The 20,110-nt window shown below is 46.2% G+C and overlaps 1 protein-coding gene across 5 annotated transcripts in view; it reads right to left on the reverse strand.

Annotated features, from left to right (window-relative positions):
* Positions 1-20,110, reverse strand: part of TRIM55 (tripartite motif containing 55) — a 604,973-nt gene that overhangs the window by 357,941 nt on the left and 226,922 nt on the right. For all 5 annotated transcript variants that reach the window (XM_085605523.1, XM_085605520.1, XM_085605521.1 and 2 more), the window contains exon 4: positions 14,944-15,039. In XM_085605523.1, the coding sequence (XP_085461649.1) occupies positions 14,944-15,039 (96 nt within the window). The remainder of the gene's footprint in view (positions 1-14,943; positions 15,040-20,110) is intronic.

The raw sequence follows: 20,110 nt of genomic DNA on the forward strand, positions 1-20,110 counted from the left end.
GGTGTTTTACCTTGGCAGAAGGCACTCTGGTCATAGATCTTTCAGGTCCAAATAGATTAAGGCCTTGTCTCAGCTGTCTTAAGCTTGGCAGAAGGAAGCCCTGGATGGTAGGCCTTTGAAGGGTGTGGTGGGTGTGAAAATGCCTGCATCACACATGGACATCAATTACGTGTTAGGAAGGGCAGCAGTTACTGAACTTGGCTTGTCTCTTCATATTCATGGCAATTTCCTTGCCACCCCTTGTCTCATGAGTCATGACAACAGTGGAAGGATCTGAAAGTAAACCACGCTGTAAAATCTCAATTTGTTTAGTTTACATTCCTTTCCCTCTACCTAGCCATTTGACAGACAACAAGTAGCTGTTCAAAGAGCTAAACATGGATCAAGAGTTGGCCATGTGATGCCACTGGTGGTTTAAGGCATGTGATGTAATTTCGACTACTTTTGGCATTTTTAGTGAATGGACGCCTATTGTAGCACACAACTGATACCCAAACTTGCTACATACTCAGTAACACTACTAAAAGAAGAATATTTCAGACATTATATACATTACATAGTAATATATTTCATGAAAATATTTGGCAACCGTGGTTGAAGAAATGATGGAATGTATTTACAGACAGCATGGTCTGTTGAATTCTTGCGAGAAGCAAAGGGAGCATGGAATAAGAGTTCTCCAGGGAGAATGCTCAGTAGCTGCATGACAAAGTACTTTCAGAAATAACAGTGAATGCATGGGAGTGGCTTCTAACAGGAGTGATGGGGCTAAATCAAAATAATTTAAGATTTTGAACAAACATAAATAATCAGACTGTGGGAAAAAGACTGGGATGCAGATAAACTAGTATCTACTGTGTATGTGGCTCCATATCCCCAGACATTTTACAGGATCCTCGCACCATACTAACGGATATTCTACTTCATGGGGTGTTGTGACTGCCATTAGAGGAAGGATGACCGATTTGGATCAATTGATACCCACTCCCAAGTGCACTTTAAATTGCATATATTCCCTTATAAGTCGCTCCAGGTGTTCCTTGGGGTCCCTGACATATAGTGCCATGTCATCAGCGTACAGTGACACTGTTAACGGCCATTGTCAAAATCTCAACGCATTGTCCACATGTCACTGCCTCAACACACAAGCGAGTGGTTCCAATGCCACCGCAAACAGCAGCGGCGACAAGGGGCAACCATGTCGCATGCCGCTGTATATACTGCAGGTTTCCGATGAGTGCCCATTGATCCGAACTCGGGCAACTGGTTTAGTAGGCAATAGTTTAATCCAGTTTTTGAATTCCTGTGGCACACCCATACGGTGCAGCACTGTAAACATATACGTCCATTGAATTGAATTGAAAGACTTGGCAGCGCGCAACGTACCGCCACCGCAGGTAGTGTGGGTTCCAATTGATGCAACACAGCGAACAGCGTGCATAGATTATGTATCATGGATTGTGCTGGCATAAACCCCAATTGTACCATTGTGAGTAATAATAGACGCATACGTGTGGCTATGGCCTTCACCAATATTTTAGCATCAGTGTTAATGAGTGACAGCGGTCTGTATAAATCACACCTATGAGTCGGTTTATCAGGTTTTAACAGTGTAATAATGAGGGCCTCACAGAGAGTGTCAGAAAGACAGCGGCGTTGATATGCTTCCTTATACATGGTGTACAAGTGTGGGGCTACTAAATCCACATATTGTTAATAAAATTCACTGGGCAGGCCACCACACCCTGTGCTTTTCCATTAGGTAAGGTGGATATAGCCTCCTTAACCTCCTCCACGGTGAGTGGTTGTGCAATATGTTTTCGCTGCCCCTGTGTGAGCCATTCCAATGTTATGTCCTTGAGGTAAGTTTCAATGTCTGTCTCAGCTGCCGACTCGCGTGCGGCATACATACTCTCATAATAGTTTACAAATGTGTGGTGAATACCTGGCGTGTCATGCCTCACAATACCTTCTTCAAAGATTGCTTCTACTATCTGCGAACGTGCCCAGGGCTCTGCAATTCTGTTTGCTAACGCCCTACCAGGCCTACCTCCCTCTCCATATGCTCTGGCCTGCCATCGTTGTGACATGTGTTGGACCTCTTGTTCTGCTGTATCAAATGATGACGCTTAGCACTCCCACCAAAGTAATCTTGTTAGCGACGAAGGTGCACAGTATGCTTTAGTCCCCCTGATTTAGCACTCACCAATATTGCTTTGTCTTTTCTATGTGTCCATTTCCTCCTGCGATCTTTCACATTCCAAGCTCTCATTGACAACTACTATGTAATGCCAGCAGCTATTCTTGTCTCCTACCACATATGGATAGTTTGTCCCTGCTCTGCAACTGGGCCCCATTGAGGCCTTCTTGCTCTGTGCTCCCGTTACGTCGATTGTGGTGATCCACCAGATGGCTGCCGGTTCAGGCCCAAGTTCTAGGCTGGAGTTAGGGCGTTGTTCGTCCGCAGCCCCCGCTACTCATTACACTCCGGTGCTATATTCTCCTTCTCAGTCTTGCTGCTACACATACATGCATGTAACACCGGGCCCAGGCCACTCCCCCGCTCCTTCGGCTACCTCTGAGAAAGCCAAGTGCCACTCCCTCTCAGTGGCTTTACTTTCAGTGCACTTCGTTACCTTATTCCTCCAGCGGTCACACACTATTGCTGATCATATTGCCCGGGCCGCACATGCTGCAGCGGTCCTGTATTTTATATCTTTTCTGTGCGGATATCCAGCAGCATGGCCCGTTCTATCCCAGCGCGGCTCTCCGCACGTCACTCGGTCCCTGCAGGCGCCTCACACTTTTGTACCGACCAGGACAGTTGGTTCAATAGGGCGGACTTCAATGTTTTGCTGGATTCCTTCTTCCTGCCAGTCCGATTTGATGCACAGCAGTCTCAATCTCGTGCCTCTGCAGTGCCCAGGCACGTCGCTATCTCCATCGCATCATGACGGCCACCATTTTCTCGGATCTCGTTGCAGCTGGTATCAGGGGTTTGCTGGCTCGTTTCACGGTGCAGAGTTCGCCTATCTCTTCTTTAGGACATACTCATACTGTCCCTGTTCCGTGTCACTCTCGATGGTGGCATAAAAAGCAGGATTTTGTTCGGATTATGGTCCCGACCAGCCAAGCAGCACTTATGGGCACCCATCTTGCTCTGGGCTCTCTAGCACCCACACTACCTTCGTTGTTTTTCATTTTCCTTTGTTCTCTTCCTTTTGGCTTAATGTGTATAAGCAGAAGCATGTAAAGCACTGTTGCCCTGCCAAGTGAGATAATAATGTCTTTGGGTCATTCCCTCTGTCTTGCGTTCGCCTTTTCTTTTCCCTGTCCTCTCCCATAGCATTTTGAGGCAGCAGTAAACCTTCTACATACATTAGATTAAGCTCAGCTTCATCACATTCAACTCTCACCTCATCACAACCTTGTTATTCCATATGTATAAAAGAAGAAATGGTGTTCCTGAGACTCAAATAGTTTTATATTACTAAAGACCTCCTTTTGCCTGAACCAGAGGCCAAAGACGCTATGGCTCAACACAAAATTAAAGACGTTGAAGACAGAAAATAGAACTTTGGAATTTCAATTGAAGGGAGTCAAATGACTGCACTGACACGCTGCCCTTCTAGCATCACATGAGGATGTATAATTAGCCAATAAAAAAGACAGAAGGACCATGACACCCATTGGAGCTCCAAAGTAGAATTCCACTATAAGTAACTTTGCAGGCCCAACTCAGAAGTTAACATCCAAACAAACGTGCAAAAGAGACAGAGTTAGACAAGAGATCCCTGCGCAGCAAAACAAGAGCTTTCACAAGCTCAAATTGCTGTTTTAAACAAAGGCACCTCATATGTACCTACCTATCACAGTAATATTGCTGAGACGGAAATCGCTTTTTTCAAGTTTGTCTGAACTTTAAGATTAAAATATTTCTTCAGTACGATAGAATCTCCTATGTTCTCTGAGGAAACTGGTCAATTTAAAGAGTTCAAACCAAAGAGCACGTTTTGTTTGCCTATATCACATAAATCCATCGATACTTTTGAACGGCTGGTTAAAGCTGAGATTACGAACATCAACTTCCGTAAAAATACCAAAGTCAACTCTTCCACAAAAGATTGGAGTACCTTGAAACAGCTTGCAAATAATCCTCAATTGACCTTCTCAAAGGCTGATAAAGGCGGTGCACTAGTGGTGTTAGACACAGATTTTTATGAATACAGCGTGATGCAACACATTACAGATCTTGATACCTATACCAAGCTAGACCAAGATCCCACTCCTAGCTATCAGAGTCTCCTTAATCAGATTCTTACACGGACAGAAGAGATGAGTTGGATTAGTAAAAAAACTAAAATGTTTTTATACACAACATATCCACGACGTCCTAAACTTTATATGTTACCAAAAATCCACAAAAATTTGGAGAAACCATCTTTTCGCCCTATAGTTTATAGTTTTATGTGGATCACTATCTGAACCTATAGGCAGGTATCTTGATTATTTTTTACAACCCATTGTACAACAACAAGAGACATATTTAAAAGACACTACAGCTCTCCTGAATTATTTGAAAGACCTGGACTTGAATGGCATTGAGAACTGGTGGTTATGTACTATAGACGTCACCGCACTTTATACTTCCATTCCACATGCTGATGGAATGGATGCTATTGAACGGGCTTTATTAAAACACAATGACATGAAAGCTGAAAAGGTGTTCCTCATGGAACTCTTACAATTTGCACTATATCACAGCTATTTTGAGTGGCAGGGTGTGTTCTACACCCAAAACAATGGAACTTCAATGGGTTTTGCTGGAGCCCCTTCATATGCGAATATCTTCATGGCCAAACTAGAACATGATCACATTTTAAACAATCAAACATGGACTCAAAACTTGGTTCAGTTCAAGCACTACATCGACGATATTCTTATAATTTGGAAAGGAGACGGCTGTCATCTTGAACAAAATATCCTGGATCTCAATCACATTCACAACCAGATCAAATTCACCCATCATATAGAATAAATTCAGCATTAACTTTTTGGACGTGCTTATCCAAATTGATCAAGGAATCACCAAAACCAATGTTTACATAAAACCTACTGACAGAAACAATTCTCTCCATTTTGACAGCTTTCATCAACCCACACTAAAGAAACGTTTACCTTTTTCACAGTTTATTAGATTGAAAAGAATCACTTCTAATCCACAAGACACTGTTGACATCACCCATCAATTCATGGATAGATTCCACAAAAGAGGATATCCAGTACAGATTTTAGAAGATGCAAAACAAAGGCTTGAAACTATAGACCGCAACAGTTTATTACAACGTACAAGCAAAAAATAATCCAACCCATTAGTGTGTGTACTCAAACATTCTACTCAAGCCACGACAATTAAATACATTATTAAGAAACACTGGAATATCATTCAAACTGAACCTGATTTATTCACTTTATTTCCACAAAGTCCGATTTTCGCTATGCAAAAATCCAAAAACCTGAAAGAATTGCTCACCAAACCGTCCAATATTTCCTCCCAAACCTTCAAAGGCATGCAGAAATGCATGAACTGTGTGCATTGCAATAATGTGTTAATTGGGGATTGTTTTATTCATCCAACTCAAGGCCATAAAATTAAACTACGACATTCCAGTACTTGCGACACTTTTAATGTGATTTATGTACTTAAATGCCCTTGTGGGAAAATTTATGTGGGCAGAACTGAAAGAAAAGTGAAAATACGCATAGGAGAACACAAAAGCAACATTCGTAACAATAATGAGAAATCAACCGTTGCTTTACATTGGATGGATGCAAGACATAACATCTCACAACTTTGTTTCACCATTTGGAGTCACAAAAGCCACGAACAGACAGCGATCCTCACAAAACTTTAGCACGTGCAGAATTTTACTGGACTAAAAAATTACAATTCCTACAACCTCTGGGGCTTAATGATCGTATAGAATTGAATTGTTTTCTTTAAAGATTTTTTCCCTGCTTTAAAAATGTATTTTATTTCCATGCTCCAAAGGGTAATCATGCTAGTATCCAAGTGTAATATGACTATACTTTCATCTGTATTTCTATAATTAGCTACTCAATGAGTGTTTAAAATGTATGAATATTTTTCATCTTTTTTCACTTTCTATGTTACTCCTTCACCATATGTTAAGCAGGTTTACACGTTTACTTTCGATGCATAGACTCTTTCTATGTTTAGCTGCTAGCGCTTTTACCCTTGCGCACGCTTTTCGTTATCCCTTTCTTTATTGGTTAAAACCACCATTAGTCCGATGCATGCACGTTAGACTCGCAATCTGACATGTTTCCGCCAGATGTTGCCACGATTGACTAACCGGGTAAGCTTGGAACGTTAGTTACTCTCGACCAGCCACTAACCTTCGAAATTGTTTTACTGCTTGCACCGTGACGTTTTTTAGCACGTTTACCTTTTTTCTCAAACTAGTGTACACTTTATTTATTTTCTATTGTTGAATTAGGTTTCAGTTTGACCGCACATTTTTGGTTAATATTCTGCAACCACAAGCAAGGGAATATCTTTTTACTGTTTGCACCGTGACGTTTTTTAGTACATTCACCTTTTTGTTTAAATCAGCGCGCACTTTATTTATTTTCTCATGTTTTAGTTTGACCGCACCTTTTTCGGTTAATATACCGCAACCACAAGCACGGGTTAGTTGGTTTGAGCACAGCGTCATGCGCGACTTAACAGCTTTCGCCCGATCGTGCGTCACCGTATGTTCAACTCACAGTTAGAACGCACAATAATTATTTTGTTTACACAACGTTACAACTAGAAAGCTATAGAACAATCTTTTTCACCTTAACACCAAGCTCACTGTTTTAAAACCTCACTATCCACCATTTGATTTTGTTCTCCTTAACAATATGTTGATTTAATCTCACTAGGACTGTAGATTGAATTGCCTTTTTGTTCTTTGTACCCGCAGCTTTGATAATGAATTCCCCTGATGAAGGGTCATGATTGGACCCGAAATGCATTGGGTTTACCAACAATTCATTTTAAGTTGGATGATTCATTCCCAGCTTGACAAGCATATATCTTTTTGCATGGAGTCTTAATGCAATTATCAAGATAAATTATTTGTTTTGAAGATCATCGATTACTGGTTCACAAGTTTTTTTAAACATGAATAAGCTTTGAAGACGGCTATTCAGTAGCCTATGGAAGGGTGCTCATGCCAGCAAAAGGAATCTTTCCTTTTTGCACGTTTGTTTGGATGTTAACCTAGAGACGCCATCGGACTGGTGCCTTGGCGTTTGCAGCACAACCCAGAACTTTCATATATTTCGTATAAACCATCATATTAACTGTGTGCACGTTGGCATCAATCTTGTAGCCAACTCAGAAGTTCACATCATGGCCTACACCACTATCAAGATCACACTACCTCCAAACCCTGTATGACCCCCCTGCATACCATCTTGTTGTGAAAATCAATACACTGACATATTACCTCAGAAATAAATCACCTAGCAAACTCTATCCTTAGACCATACAAGAGAGCCTGTGGTGGCAGGCACACATTGTGGCAATTTTCAAACAACTCTTCTCCATCCAGTTCAAGGTCCTGCCCAAGACCAGCCTCCCAGCTAGCTCCCCATCAGACACTTGACCATCTTGAACCTTAAAATACAACCAAATCACCACTAAAACCTCTATCTAGTCAAGAAGAATCACCGGCAACTCCATAAACCGAGACATCATTCCAAATGTACCTCAACATCTCTAACACCAAGCCAATCATACAGAAGAATAACCTTAATTCAACTGATTCCGCTTGATATTGACCAAAAGCAAATTCCTTTGCAAACTGATTGAAAGAACTGCTAAGTCTTCAAATTCCTAGAAGAACGCAACTGTCTCTCTAATTGTCAAACTGGCTGCCATCCTGGCAGAGCAACACCACACACTCTCATTTCCACCTAAAGGCCACAGCTGACAGGAATGGAGTTGTCACATACTACATCTGGGATTGTCAGCTCTACAGTCCACCACTTCACCTAATTACAGAGGCTAGAAGATTATATCATGGAAGGAATCATTTTAAACTGAATCTTCTCCTACCTTTTTGGCATCATGCTCCCACCGTAATCACTGGCTCCATTCTGCACTAACTCCGGAGTGCCGCAAGGTTCTATCACCTTGTTAAACCTCTTCAATACTTACTTCATTCCATTACCATCCTCATCGGGTACTTCAATTTAACCTGTTAAAATCACACAGATGACACCTAGATCATACTAAAGCTGGAAAACCAACTTGACCAAAACTGCTCCAGCAGAGACCACTGCATGTAACCAATGGACCTATGGATGCTAACCAACCACATAAAACTCTAGTCATCCAAAACTGAGGTCCTCACAGGTAAAAAACTAAGAATTGCCATTCAACGACCATCTGACTTAAGGAATTGTATCTGCTCACAAGGACATCAACTGAAATAAGAAATGTGACCATCCATATTTAGTGCAGCAGATAGGATGAGCCTGGGAGGTGGCAGTGAAGAGAGTCCTGAAATGACCCCCTTTCACTAGAAGCCTGGTGTTTTGGTCCTTGCAACAATTCCAAGGTATTAGTTGCAACATGGTTTTGACACATGGAGGGAGGAGGAAGTTGCACACTGGGTGACCTGTATCCAGAAGAAACCTTCATAACATTTAAGGAAGCCCAGGAAGCATTTGGTGTGTAAGCAGGCCAGTTTTTGAAATTTGCTAAGCTGTCCAGGATGGCGAGAAATATTTAGATAGAATTCCCATAGGTACACATCTAGGTGAAAGACATGAGAGTAGGTCCTTGCACAGGATTCCCTCATGAGAAATACTACAAAGGATAAAAAGGTGGCTGTAGACCTAGAAACATGGGCTGACATGATCCATACTATTCAATGTGCCAGGTGATGATTATCCTCATAGACTCAAGGGACATACATGGTTAACTTTGGAGAAGAGAAAGAAATAAAGGGATCAGATCCTTGCCAGCAGTGATAATAGAAAATGATGAGGACTTGCATATTAGGAGGGAATAATGAATTCTACAGATAAGTACCTAATGAAGATTGTGTAGTGAGGGAACAGATACATTTGTAACAGGCAAGGTAAACAATACCAACATTGTTAATAAACCAGGCAAGGTAAACCATACCAACATTGTTAATAAACCTTCCTTTCTAGAGGGAGCAGGCAATGATGTGTTGAAAAGTAATGTTTTCTTTGTCTATTTGTGTTATGTAGAAAATGACAAATAAAGATTTTTTTTTAATGTATACACTTCAGAGTAATTCTGGATTTTTGTATATCAGTCATCTTTCAAGTGAACAAAGTTATCAAAAGCATCTTCCCTAACCATAACAAGCCTCTCATTTTCCCACATTTAGATTTCCCATAGGAGGACCCCCTTCTACCTAGCTCGATAGTAATTGGAAATGAAAGCAGATTTTATCTGAATTCATCAGTCTACCTACTCTGAAGTCTACAAAAAAACAGCTGAACGACAACTACTGCACCCACACGTAGGCCACCACACAACTCCAGCTCTCTAACGCTTGGCTGGGCCCTCTTCCTTCAAAGGACATTTAGATCAATGAATTTTCATTCACAGAATAAAACATGCGTTTGTAAATGTGCATCACACAGCCCTATTCTTGCCTTGATCATTTGAAGAGAGACAAAAGTCGTCTAGTCCTGTGCTCCCCACCTTGGATGGCGTTGTGTGTGTTGGTAGAACAGATACAGCTGTGAGTTCACAGCAGGGTTTGAATTCGAAGATCGACCACTTGGCATGCTGTGCCATGAAACATCAGACACTGGGACACGCAGTTTGAGAATTCCACTCATGCGTTGGAAAACCCTTTCATTGAGCCCAGGTGTCAAGCCTGACATACCGAGTGCTTACTTGGATTGCGCAGGAGAGTGTGAGCTGGACTGCTGACTGTTTGTGTGTTACATAAATAAATACAGTGTGCTTACAACATAACAACCGGGAGGAAGTGTAACTTCATTCCCGTGGCTCTGTTATGCCAGGGAAGCACTCTAGAATCCTGGAATGTGGCTGCAAACAGCCAGTAGTGAAGAAGGCACCCCTCCACACCCCAGAGAAAGCAATGAGCAATGGAGAGGCAAGGATAGAAAGAGAGTGAACAGAAATCGGAGAGGAGACAGAATACAGTTTTATAGTATGCCATAAACCCTTAAGGAGTGTCACCGGCCTCCTTCACTGGTGCCTCTTTCACAACAAGTTGTTCCTGGCTTCTGCAACACTTCCACAGCATACATAAGAACAACAACAAGAAGAATAAGTATATTAATTCTTATAATAATGATAATAATATTTACAATTATTAGTATTATTATAACATTTCTAGGTCATGCTTCTTGTTGTTGAATAGTCAGGTCATGAAAGAATGCAGAAGAGAAATTATGCTTGGAAAGAACTGAATGTCAGCTCTGCACAGTCCTGAAATAGCACAGCACACCTGAGGATGCACACGACTACATTGACCCCCGATCAGAGGGCCACGAGGCTAGCAGCATCTACTCAGCCCAACCAAGGTCGAGGACTTTTACTCCTGATGTCCCAAGGCCTGTCCTGCCATGGATTCTGAGCAACTGAGTCAATCCCCATCTAGCAAGTGACTCTCAGGAGCAGCGTGGTCTGAGCAGTCCAAGGTTCCCGCGGGGCAAAGCTGGATACAGGGGAATGAGCATAGGCTCAAAATACATGCAGCAGAAGCAATAAAACATTGTCCAGCCAAATACTCACTTTTATGAAAAAAAGAGACGTATTTTATTTTTCCGCTATCAACCCAAAGGGAAATACAACATTCACAAACAACTACTCAGTCAGTTCCCTTTGAGGTTGGTTCGCTAGTGTTGCATAGGCAGTTCCCTGAGCCCCACTTCCTCTCTGCTCTAGCGATAGTGGATGTTCCCCATTCACTATAGGCAACATCCATGGCATGTGCTACTTGTAGTCCAAGTCTCAAGAGTCCACCCCAACTCTGTATTACCCTGTCTGTCCACCAGCTCTCCGTCGCACAAGGCCACTCCACACAGCAATTTGCCCACATCAGCCACTCCTGGCATATGGGGTCACCAATTCCTCACTGCTCACGGGTTTTAGCCGGTTCCCACAGTGATATCCACACCTCACTTCACTGCAGATCTCCTCCTGCATATCGGGGCTGGCAGAATTTTCTTGTTCATAGACAATGACCTAATCAGTGAAGCAGCCGTCTCCCCACACCTCGCAAAGGGAGTTCGCTCGACAGGATTCCACACTGGACCTCATTCCCTCCAATACTCTCCCATTCCCAACAGGGCACACTGGTCTTGGCAAGCCAGCAGGCACTGGAGCTCCAATTTGCAGGGCAGATGCTCTTGGATTTTTCCCTGGATGATGTCTGCTCACCGAGCAGGGTGTCTGCCAGTCGTTGGACTGGTCACAGGCAGAAGCCTCGCAGAGCTTCACTTCCTCTCACAGCCCAACCAGTTGCTTGAAAGTTAACAATTCTGAGGTGTCTTAAGCTCCCCTTCTTATAGTCCATTTCCAGGCACCAAATGGGATTTAGAGTCGGAGTCTTTGAACTTTATGTTGGGGGTCTACTTCCTTATGAAGTGTCCAATCCTCTGCCCTCACTTTTATCAGACCCATCACCTTCCTGGGATGTGCCCAAGCCCTCTCCTTGTGACCTCTAAATCAAACAGCACGCTTTGAATTGTGCTGGGGAATCCTGGCTCCCTTTTCCAGTGTGTCCCACCCAGCTTACAGGAATGCAGCAATACACAAATCTGTCTGAGGGAGACTCCTCTACCTCCTTTCCTCGTATTTCACCATGCAGCCATGGGTCACACAGAATGGAACCCACAGTGTGCCATGTATTGTATCATTCATTGGCACAGATACACCCAGCACATGCATTTGATATAAACGCACTGCACAGCACTGTATCCTTAACAACTAAACCACTCACAGGCACAAATGCACCCTGCACATACATTTAGCATGCATATCACAATATCCTTCATACACTGTATCACTCACAGGAACAGATACACCCAGCGCAGGTACACCATTCATGCGCTGCACAGCACTCCATGCCAAATCGATTAAGGTCAAGGGGTGAGTTAAGCATGCAGCAGAGGGCCCCTGAATGAGTGAGCCTGTAGGCTTAACTCCAGTGAAACAAGTTAAAAAGGACCTTGCACTTGTACTGATCAATACACGCTATGCTGCCACCACTGTGGTTGTGCTGCTTAACTCCTGGTAAAGGCACTAGCCTTTCACTACTATGAGGGTAGCACTTTGGTGCCTTCCCAGTCCAACAGACCTGTGATCAGTGAGACAGGCTAATGTCATGGCACATACAGATGATCCATGTTAGCCTATGACAACACAAATGAGCATTAGGGATCGAGACATCAGTGCATTTGGGGCACTGAGGCAGGGGTGCACGTCCATTACCATGCAGAGGACTTTTCCGCCCCAACACTCCTAATAGTTTGTATACCAACATAACACGCTCCAGTTCTATTGCTGCATTTAAAACTAATGCAAGCATTTTTGCTACTCTAGCCAAGGCAGCAAATTACTTCTCGTGCCTTCGGCAAAATACGCATCGCTTGCTACTTGTAAGGTAATCTTGCATCCTGTTGCAGGGTTGGACAGGGACAGAAAGTAGACCTAGGCACCTAAATAAAAGTGGCCTCCATTAGCGAATTAGATAGCTATAAACATTGCCAACCTTTACAAAATTGGAGCAGTTTTGAACTTGTTAAGACATGCTGTATAGTGTGCTTGGCAAGGTATAGGAGACTGGATGCATTGTGCTTGCTGCAAGCAGTGTGATAATATAATTCAAATCAACTGTAAACACTGGACCACCAGACCATAAAGTAGGCCCACAACCAAAACAATGGGCCACTAACTGACCTGTCAGAGCAGCCTTTCTGGCACTGCCAGATCGCCCTCCATGCTGTCTGACCCTGCCCAACTATCGGACTCTCAGGGCCTCAAGAGAAGACATACATGGGGGAAAGTCCACCAAACCACTAGGGTCACGGGAGCCTGGCTGTGAGTCAGATACCACACTGAGAAATTCAAGCCATTGAGGCAGGGATGTTTTTTGTAAAATTGCTCCCGCTTACTTGATATGGGCACCCCTGGCAAAAACACAGTACTGGATAAGCCGCCATATCATGACAGACTACTCAGCACTGTTTTCGTATTACAGGCAAAAACCATCAGAACAATGGTTTGTTGCTGAAAAACAAAAGCAGTGTTCATGACAGTTTGCTGTATCTCGGGGATACTTTAGCCTTGTTCCTGCTTGCAGTCACAAAAATCAGTCAGAAAGTCGACTGTAAGTGGGGAGGTCTTCAAATGCTGTTTATCAAAGCCACAGGGTCTTCTTGTAATAGAAACGATCTGCAAAGTACATTCTCAGCCTAGGCGAGGCGTTTCCACTATGAGTACAATACAAAGCAGGAAGCTGAACGAGTAATAGACACATGAATTAGGAGGAATATGAAGAAGAGAACAACATAGGCGAGGACAGACAGTGACATAATGAAAGCTAACACACTGAAGCAATAATACAGGGCTACAAGAGAGATCGATTATTCAATAAGTGATGCGGATAAATAGTGTACGATCATTATGGAAGGTAGAGAATAGACACGAGACAAAGTTCTCAACAGTTGCCAACCATTTTGTGAAAGTTAGTAGATTCACATAATACATGATTTTAGACATATTTTACCACGGTAAGCCGATTCTGGTAACTTAGTGGACTAATGCGCCCATTGAAGGGGTCTATGTTTGACCTCATGGTCACAGGTGCAAATCCCCGTGGGTCCACTCAACCTATAATCCTTCTGAGGTCGATACAATTAGTACCATTGAGTTGGGTAACAATGAACATGTGTTATTCAGCGCCAAGATGCCCTTCTGGGTGAACGTGTGCTTTACAAATACACATGATGTTGTTGCTGTAGTAAAGGACAGAGCGAGCCTAGTGTGAGTTGGGAGTGCGTTGACTCTGCCTATGTAAGTGCTGCTTTCTCACCTCATACTATTGGCTATTGGGTGTATCATTACACCTCCTATGGCATAATTGTACTGCATCACAGACCGCTTTACTTTATAAAAAGTAAACCAAATCACTACGCATTAAGGGGCATATTATCAAGCACGGCGTTAAAATTATCGCCGCTTTAGCGGCAGAAAACTGCCTCTAAAGCGGCGATAATGGGCTTGATAATATGCCCGTGAGAATTCCAATCGAAGCCCATGTTGACACCAGAACATGGGCTTCTATGGGAATCCTCAAGGGCATATTATCAAGCCCATTATCGCCGATTTAGCGGCAGTTTTCTGCCACTAAAGCGGCGATAATTTTAACGCAATTTCTTGATAATATGCCCCTAAATTATTTATCTAACTGATGCTTTGTGTAAATAAATCAAACGTGCTTTTCGTGTGGAAGGCTTTTTACAATATAATTTAGTGCAACTCAGATTGCAAGGTAGACCCAATTGCTTTGCTGCTGCTTTTTTTGGTCCTTAAGACAATGAGGGGAGCAGAGTGTATGGCAGCTTTAAGTGGAGTCGTGCTTGCATCAGTGAGAAGGACGTTCAACATTCTTTCACCGGCTCACAGAAGGATGCCTCAGCCACTGAACCCAAAACTTGCATTTAGCATTTCACAAACATATCGACCCCTCAAACCACTGCAGCAGACAGTGCACTCAATATGCGAGTACGACAGTTTTGTGATTATAATGAGTGGAACGAGTTCAATCAAACATGTGCATGTTTCATTTCGTCAGGAAGCTGCATTGGTTTCACTCTTTCAAGGCTAACACGGATGGCTCCACTCACCTCCACGGACTTGCAGGTTTCCTCCAGCTGGCTGATGATGGCTTGGATTCTGTCGTTGCTTCCCACTAACACGGCAATGCCCTCCGTGAGCTCAGACTGAAAAACAACAGGAGAGGGCTCAGAACCAAGAAAGACATCACCCCAGAGGTGCCCCCCCTCCCACCTGGTGAGAAGCGCCAGAGAGCCCAGCGGCCCCTGCTGACCTTCAAGTACATCAGCAGCAAAACGCTTTATTTTTCAGCAGCAGGGAAGCGCTTTTATCTACTTTTGATGCTGTACACTTTGAAAATAAATGAACTGTGGGCCATGCTTCATTATTTCTCTATCTAATTTTGGTTAATGAATACTTGGTTCTAGGTATATTTCAAACAAATGCAAACATCCTTATGTAAAAAATGTTGATGAAATTAGGGAGCGTTTACAGATTTAGGAGGCAATTCTTGTCTGTTTGTACATAAGAAACCAATGCAAACTGTTTGAGTCACAATAACTTGAACCGTAGCCTGCTTTCGGCCATGATATTGTCCGTACCCCAGCCTTCTCTGGGTCACAGCATCATAGGACGCCCTACCGCTCCTGGAGCAATGGCACACTAGGAGCCCCTGAGCCTCCCTGGCCAGAGGGCTTTTGGAGTCACAACCTGCATGTAGCCATGTACCAAGGACGAACACATCTTGGTTCCTGGGAGGTAAGGACTTGAATATTCTCTTTTCATCCGTAGGATCTTACGAAATTCAGTCACTGGTTGAGCCAGGGAATCTTACAAAGCGCAGCCACCCCCTAAAGTCCAGTAGACTGAGGAACCACAACATTCGTTTCAGCCATGGGATCTTAGTAACCTGTAGAGAGCCACTCGGCCCCTCTACTACAATGTTGCAGTTTATCACATTTGCACCCGAGGGGATAAATAAACTGCCGGAGACCACTCGGGGTCTTCTGGCCACGAGAGTGAAAGTGGTTGCATTGTGTGTTCACTCAAGCGCTGCTGCGTCCTAGTTAGCACCAGGCCCTGCCGCGCTACATTGGTGACGAGGCCGGTCGCACCCCAGCCGGTAGCACCCCACGCGTGCCTGCCTACCTGCCTGGTTCCTGCTGGGAGCATGCGGAGTCCACCCGCATTGCCCTACTCCCTCTGCTGCAGCTCGGTGTCCTGCAAGGAGCTTGCGGTGCCCACACGTGCTGCTCCGCACCGACCAGCGCCTGCTGCTCTCTGGAGCCTGACCGTCCGCGGCCTCTGCAGCTGCTCCGCCTGCCCCGATTGGCTTGCACCCGCCCATGCGTCTCCCTGCTCAACGGGAGCGCTTACAGCTGGCGGCGCTCGCTAACGCCGAATGCGTTGAGGGGTAAGTGCCTGCTGCCCCGCCTGCATGGAGTCCGTCCCGTGAGCGCGTCCGCTCCCGCCCCCGGCAGTGCCGGTGCCGTATTTGGGCCCGCAAGCCTGTGCCTGGTCCCCTCACCTGCTTGTTGCCAGCGAGGCCCCCGAGACTGGGTTGCCCCTTCCGCTGCGTGCTCCAGGCCCTGCACGTGCCTCAATAGACTTTCTTTAACACTGAGTGCACGGCAGAAGTTTCCAGCGTCAGTTGGTGGTGAAGGAAGGACTGGGCTGTGTGTTGCAGGGGAAATACTGGCAAGACTACACCCTGGGGTTTGCTGGTTGTGAGGAGGACAGCAGGAGGAGAGGCAGACTGAAAAAAAAGAAAGAGAGAAAAGTAATAAAGCAAGGCGGTGGAGAAAAAGAGTACATGGCACACAGAAGCCTGCCACATCCACACTTCTCTTTTCCCACGGGACAGCGCCAGAGGGCAAATCGCCTCCTACACACATGTGGAGCCACAAAGCGGTCAGTGGCACATGGCCACGAGCTGACGTGCACCCTCAACCATGGATCCTGGCACACCCTCGCACTGGTGTTTAAACACCCTACGATGAGCAACCCACCGACAGCTGGCACTGCTGCCCAGCAGGATGGAGCAAACAATCCATGTGAGGGTGCCAATGCGCCTCCCCCAGAGCACAACCACACGGCGGTCGTACCTCTACTCCCCTTCAGTGAAGTCTCAGACCCTGCCACCGCTGCGCCACGATGGAAAGCGTGGGTTGGACGGCTCAACCACTACTTCAAGGGGACAAGGGAAACCGATGGCACCGTGAAACGGTCGCTCCTCATCTACTATGGCGGTGCAGAAATCTATGACCTTTTCGAGATGCTCCCCAACACAGGAAATTACAATGACTACAATGCGGCGGTCGCCGCGCTCAACAGGCCCTTAGACCACCAACTCAACCCCGATTTTGAAAAGTTCAAGTTCAGAAGGGCGTGGCAGCTGGACTCGGAGTCTGTCGGCATGTTCTATGCACGGCTACGCCGGCTGGCCAGCATGTGCACGTTCACAGACCAACGGGAGGAGATACGGGACCAAATTATCCTGGGATGCCGCTCCAAACTCCTGCGTAAGCTGATCCTTCGTCAGCCAGGGATCTCGCTGGATGATATCCTGGTCCTGGCCTGCTCCCATGAGCTGCCGGACATCCAAGCGGAGGAAATGGAAGCTTCCCTGCACATGCCCGTTGCTGCCTCACATGTGCCCAGGCACACGCCGATCAAAGAGGAGAGGGTTGAAGCAATCCAAAGACGCCCCACCGTGACTCGACAAGCACCCAGGCCATCACCAGGAGGACCGTGCGGATACTGTGGAGAAGATCACCCCGTGACGGCTGTCTGTGGGGCAAAAGGCAAGACGTGCTCCCGCTGTGGCAGGCTGAACCATTACGCCAAGGTATGCCGCAGCAGACGGTTCAGACCACCCTCATCGAAGCTCAGAGGCACGCCACAACGAATTCGCCAGATCTCTCTCGACGATTCGGCAGCAACCATGGAGGACCAGCCGTAGGAACGACGCCCGGTGTATGAAGATGATGATGAGGAAGTGTTTGTGGTGTCGTACGTCAGTAGAACGGACTGTCGCCAAAGGCCACCTTCCATGTGCTCCGTCTCAGTTGAAGGCACTGATGTACAAGCCCTCATTCACACCAGCGCGTCCGTCAATGTGATGGACTCAGAGCAATATGGCGCACGGAACTGGTCGTCGATGCCAGCCCAGTGGGCCTGGGAGCAGTCCTCCTTCAGGAACACGTACCTGAGACCTGGAGACCAGTCGCCTATGCGAGTAAAGGCCTCACCGACATGGAGACCAGATACGCTCAAATCGAGAGGGAGGCATTGGCCATCAAGTGGGCGTGACAACATTTCCACTTGTATCTGTGTGGCCAGGAGTTCCACGTTGTGACTGACCACAAGCCCCTACTCCCGCTTTTCGCAGGCTCATCCCGGCTGGCGCCCCCGATAATCGAACGATGGGCAGTGCAGCTGAAGTCATACAACTTCAAGGTCATCTACCGTCCCGGGGCCCACAACCCGGCTGATTATCTTTCCCGGCACCCTGAATCGACGTCGCCCTCAGATCAATCGACGGATGTGTGCAACACTGAAGCGTTCATAAACATGGTGTCGCAAGTGGCGTGCCTCACAGCCATGACACTCACCCAGGAAGACCACACTCTGTCCCGAGTGAGAGAGGTGCTGGAGAGCAATGGATGGGCACACTTCCTGGATGGAGCCCGTGTCCTCCGACCCGAAGTCAGCCATGCCCAACAACAGCTCTGGCAAGTCCGCCATGAACTCAATATGGGGGAACAAGGAGTTGTTTTAAGAGGACACCTGATAGTAGTCCCAGAGAAGTTGCAGAAAAGGGGTCCTCACACTGGCACACGTTGGCTACCAAGGGATGGCGAAGACAAAGGCCAGGCTGTGCAGCAAGGTCTGGTTCCCCGCAATGGACACCATGGTGAAGGAGATGGTGAGGCAGTGCCATGCCTGCACGATCACTGGAGGAGATCCCGCACCTGCACCTGTGATCACTGAAGAACCGAGCAAGACCCCCTGGATACACATCAGCCTAGATTTTGGGAGCTTCCCAGATGGACGTCACATGCTGGTCAAGGTTGACTCATTTTTGAAGTTCCCCATTGTTGAAGTAGTGACGTCAACGGCATTTCCCCAGGTGAAGAGGGTTCTAGACAGGACTTTTACAGTGATGGGGCTGCCTGAAGAAGTTAAGTCTGACAACGGACCTCCGTTCCAGGGTCGAGAGTTCCAGGAGTATCTTGGGAACAAGGCAATTCGCCACCGGAAGATCACCCCGTTATGGCCACAGGCTAACAGGAAAGTGGAACGTCTGATGCGGACACTCAACCGAGTGCTGCGCATCGCTGTGGATGAAGGAGAATACGCCGAGACAGCTCTCGACCAATTCCTTGGTGTGTATCGACAGACCCCTCTCAGCACAACCAAGTGTACTCCGGCTCATCTACTGTTCAAGCGGGCCCCACGAGACAGTATCCCGTCGGACCCGACGTGGGTGCCTGTGGAGCGGGACGATGAGGCAATCCAAGCAAGGAGGAAGACGACAAACCGGAAAGCCAGCGTAGCCCGAAGGGCACAAGAACCCCAGCTAGAAGTGGAAGACCAGGTAGTGATCAAAGACCGACACCCCGGTTGGAAACTTTGGACGCCCTACAAGCCAGAAGTATGGACTGTTGTGGGCATTCAAGGAACCATGGTCACTGCCCAAAAGGGACAGCACCCTGTAACAAGGAGCGTGTCCAGCTTCAAGAAGACAGCCGAGAGGGAGCCGGACCAAGAAGGATCCGACTATCAAGATACACTTCTGAGCTCTTCCCCTCCTGCATCCCCCAGCATGGGGAGTCTGTCGCTGGAGACACCCCGGCGAGCAAGCCAAGGTGGTACAGATGCTGCCGGATCAACCCATCAAGACACAGCAACTGAGTCAGCTGAGAGTATTCCGTCCAGTGCTCTGGCCGGTTCCAGCTCCGGGAGCCAGAAGTATGGTCTCCGGCCGAATCCTGCGCCAAGTCAGAAACTGATAGACTTTGTATGCAAGTCCCCATGAACTGGGAGGACTTAGTGGTCTGGAACCGAAAGAAAAGAGGGATGTAGAGAGCCACTCAGGCCCTCTACTACAATGTTGCAGTTTATCACGTTTGCACGCACCCCACAGGGCGGGCTCGGCCCGAGGGGATAAATAAACTGCCGGAGACCGCTCGGGGTCTTCCGGCCACGAGAGTGAAAGTGGTTGCATTGTGTGTT

This window comes from Triturus cristatus, chromosome 5_1 (genome assembly GCF_964204655.1).
Source record: "Triturus cristatus chromosome 5_1, aTriCri1.1, whole genome shotgun sequence".
Taxonomy (NCBI): Eukaryota; Metazoa; Chordata; class Amphibia; order Caudata; family Salamandridae; genus Triturus; species Triturus cristatus.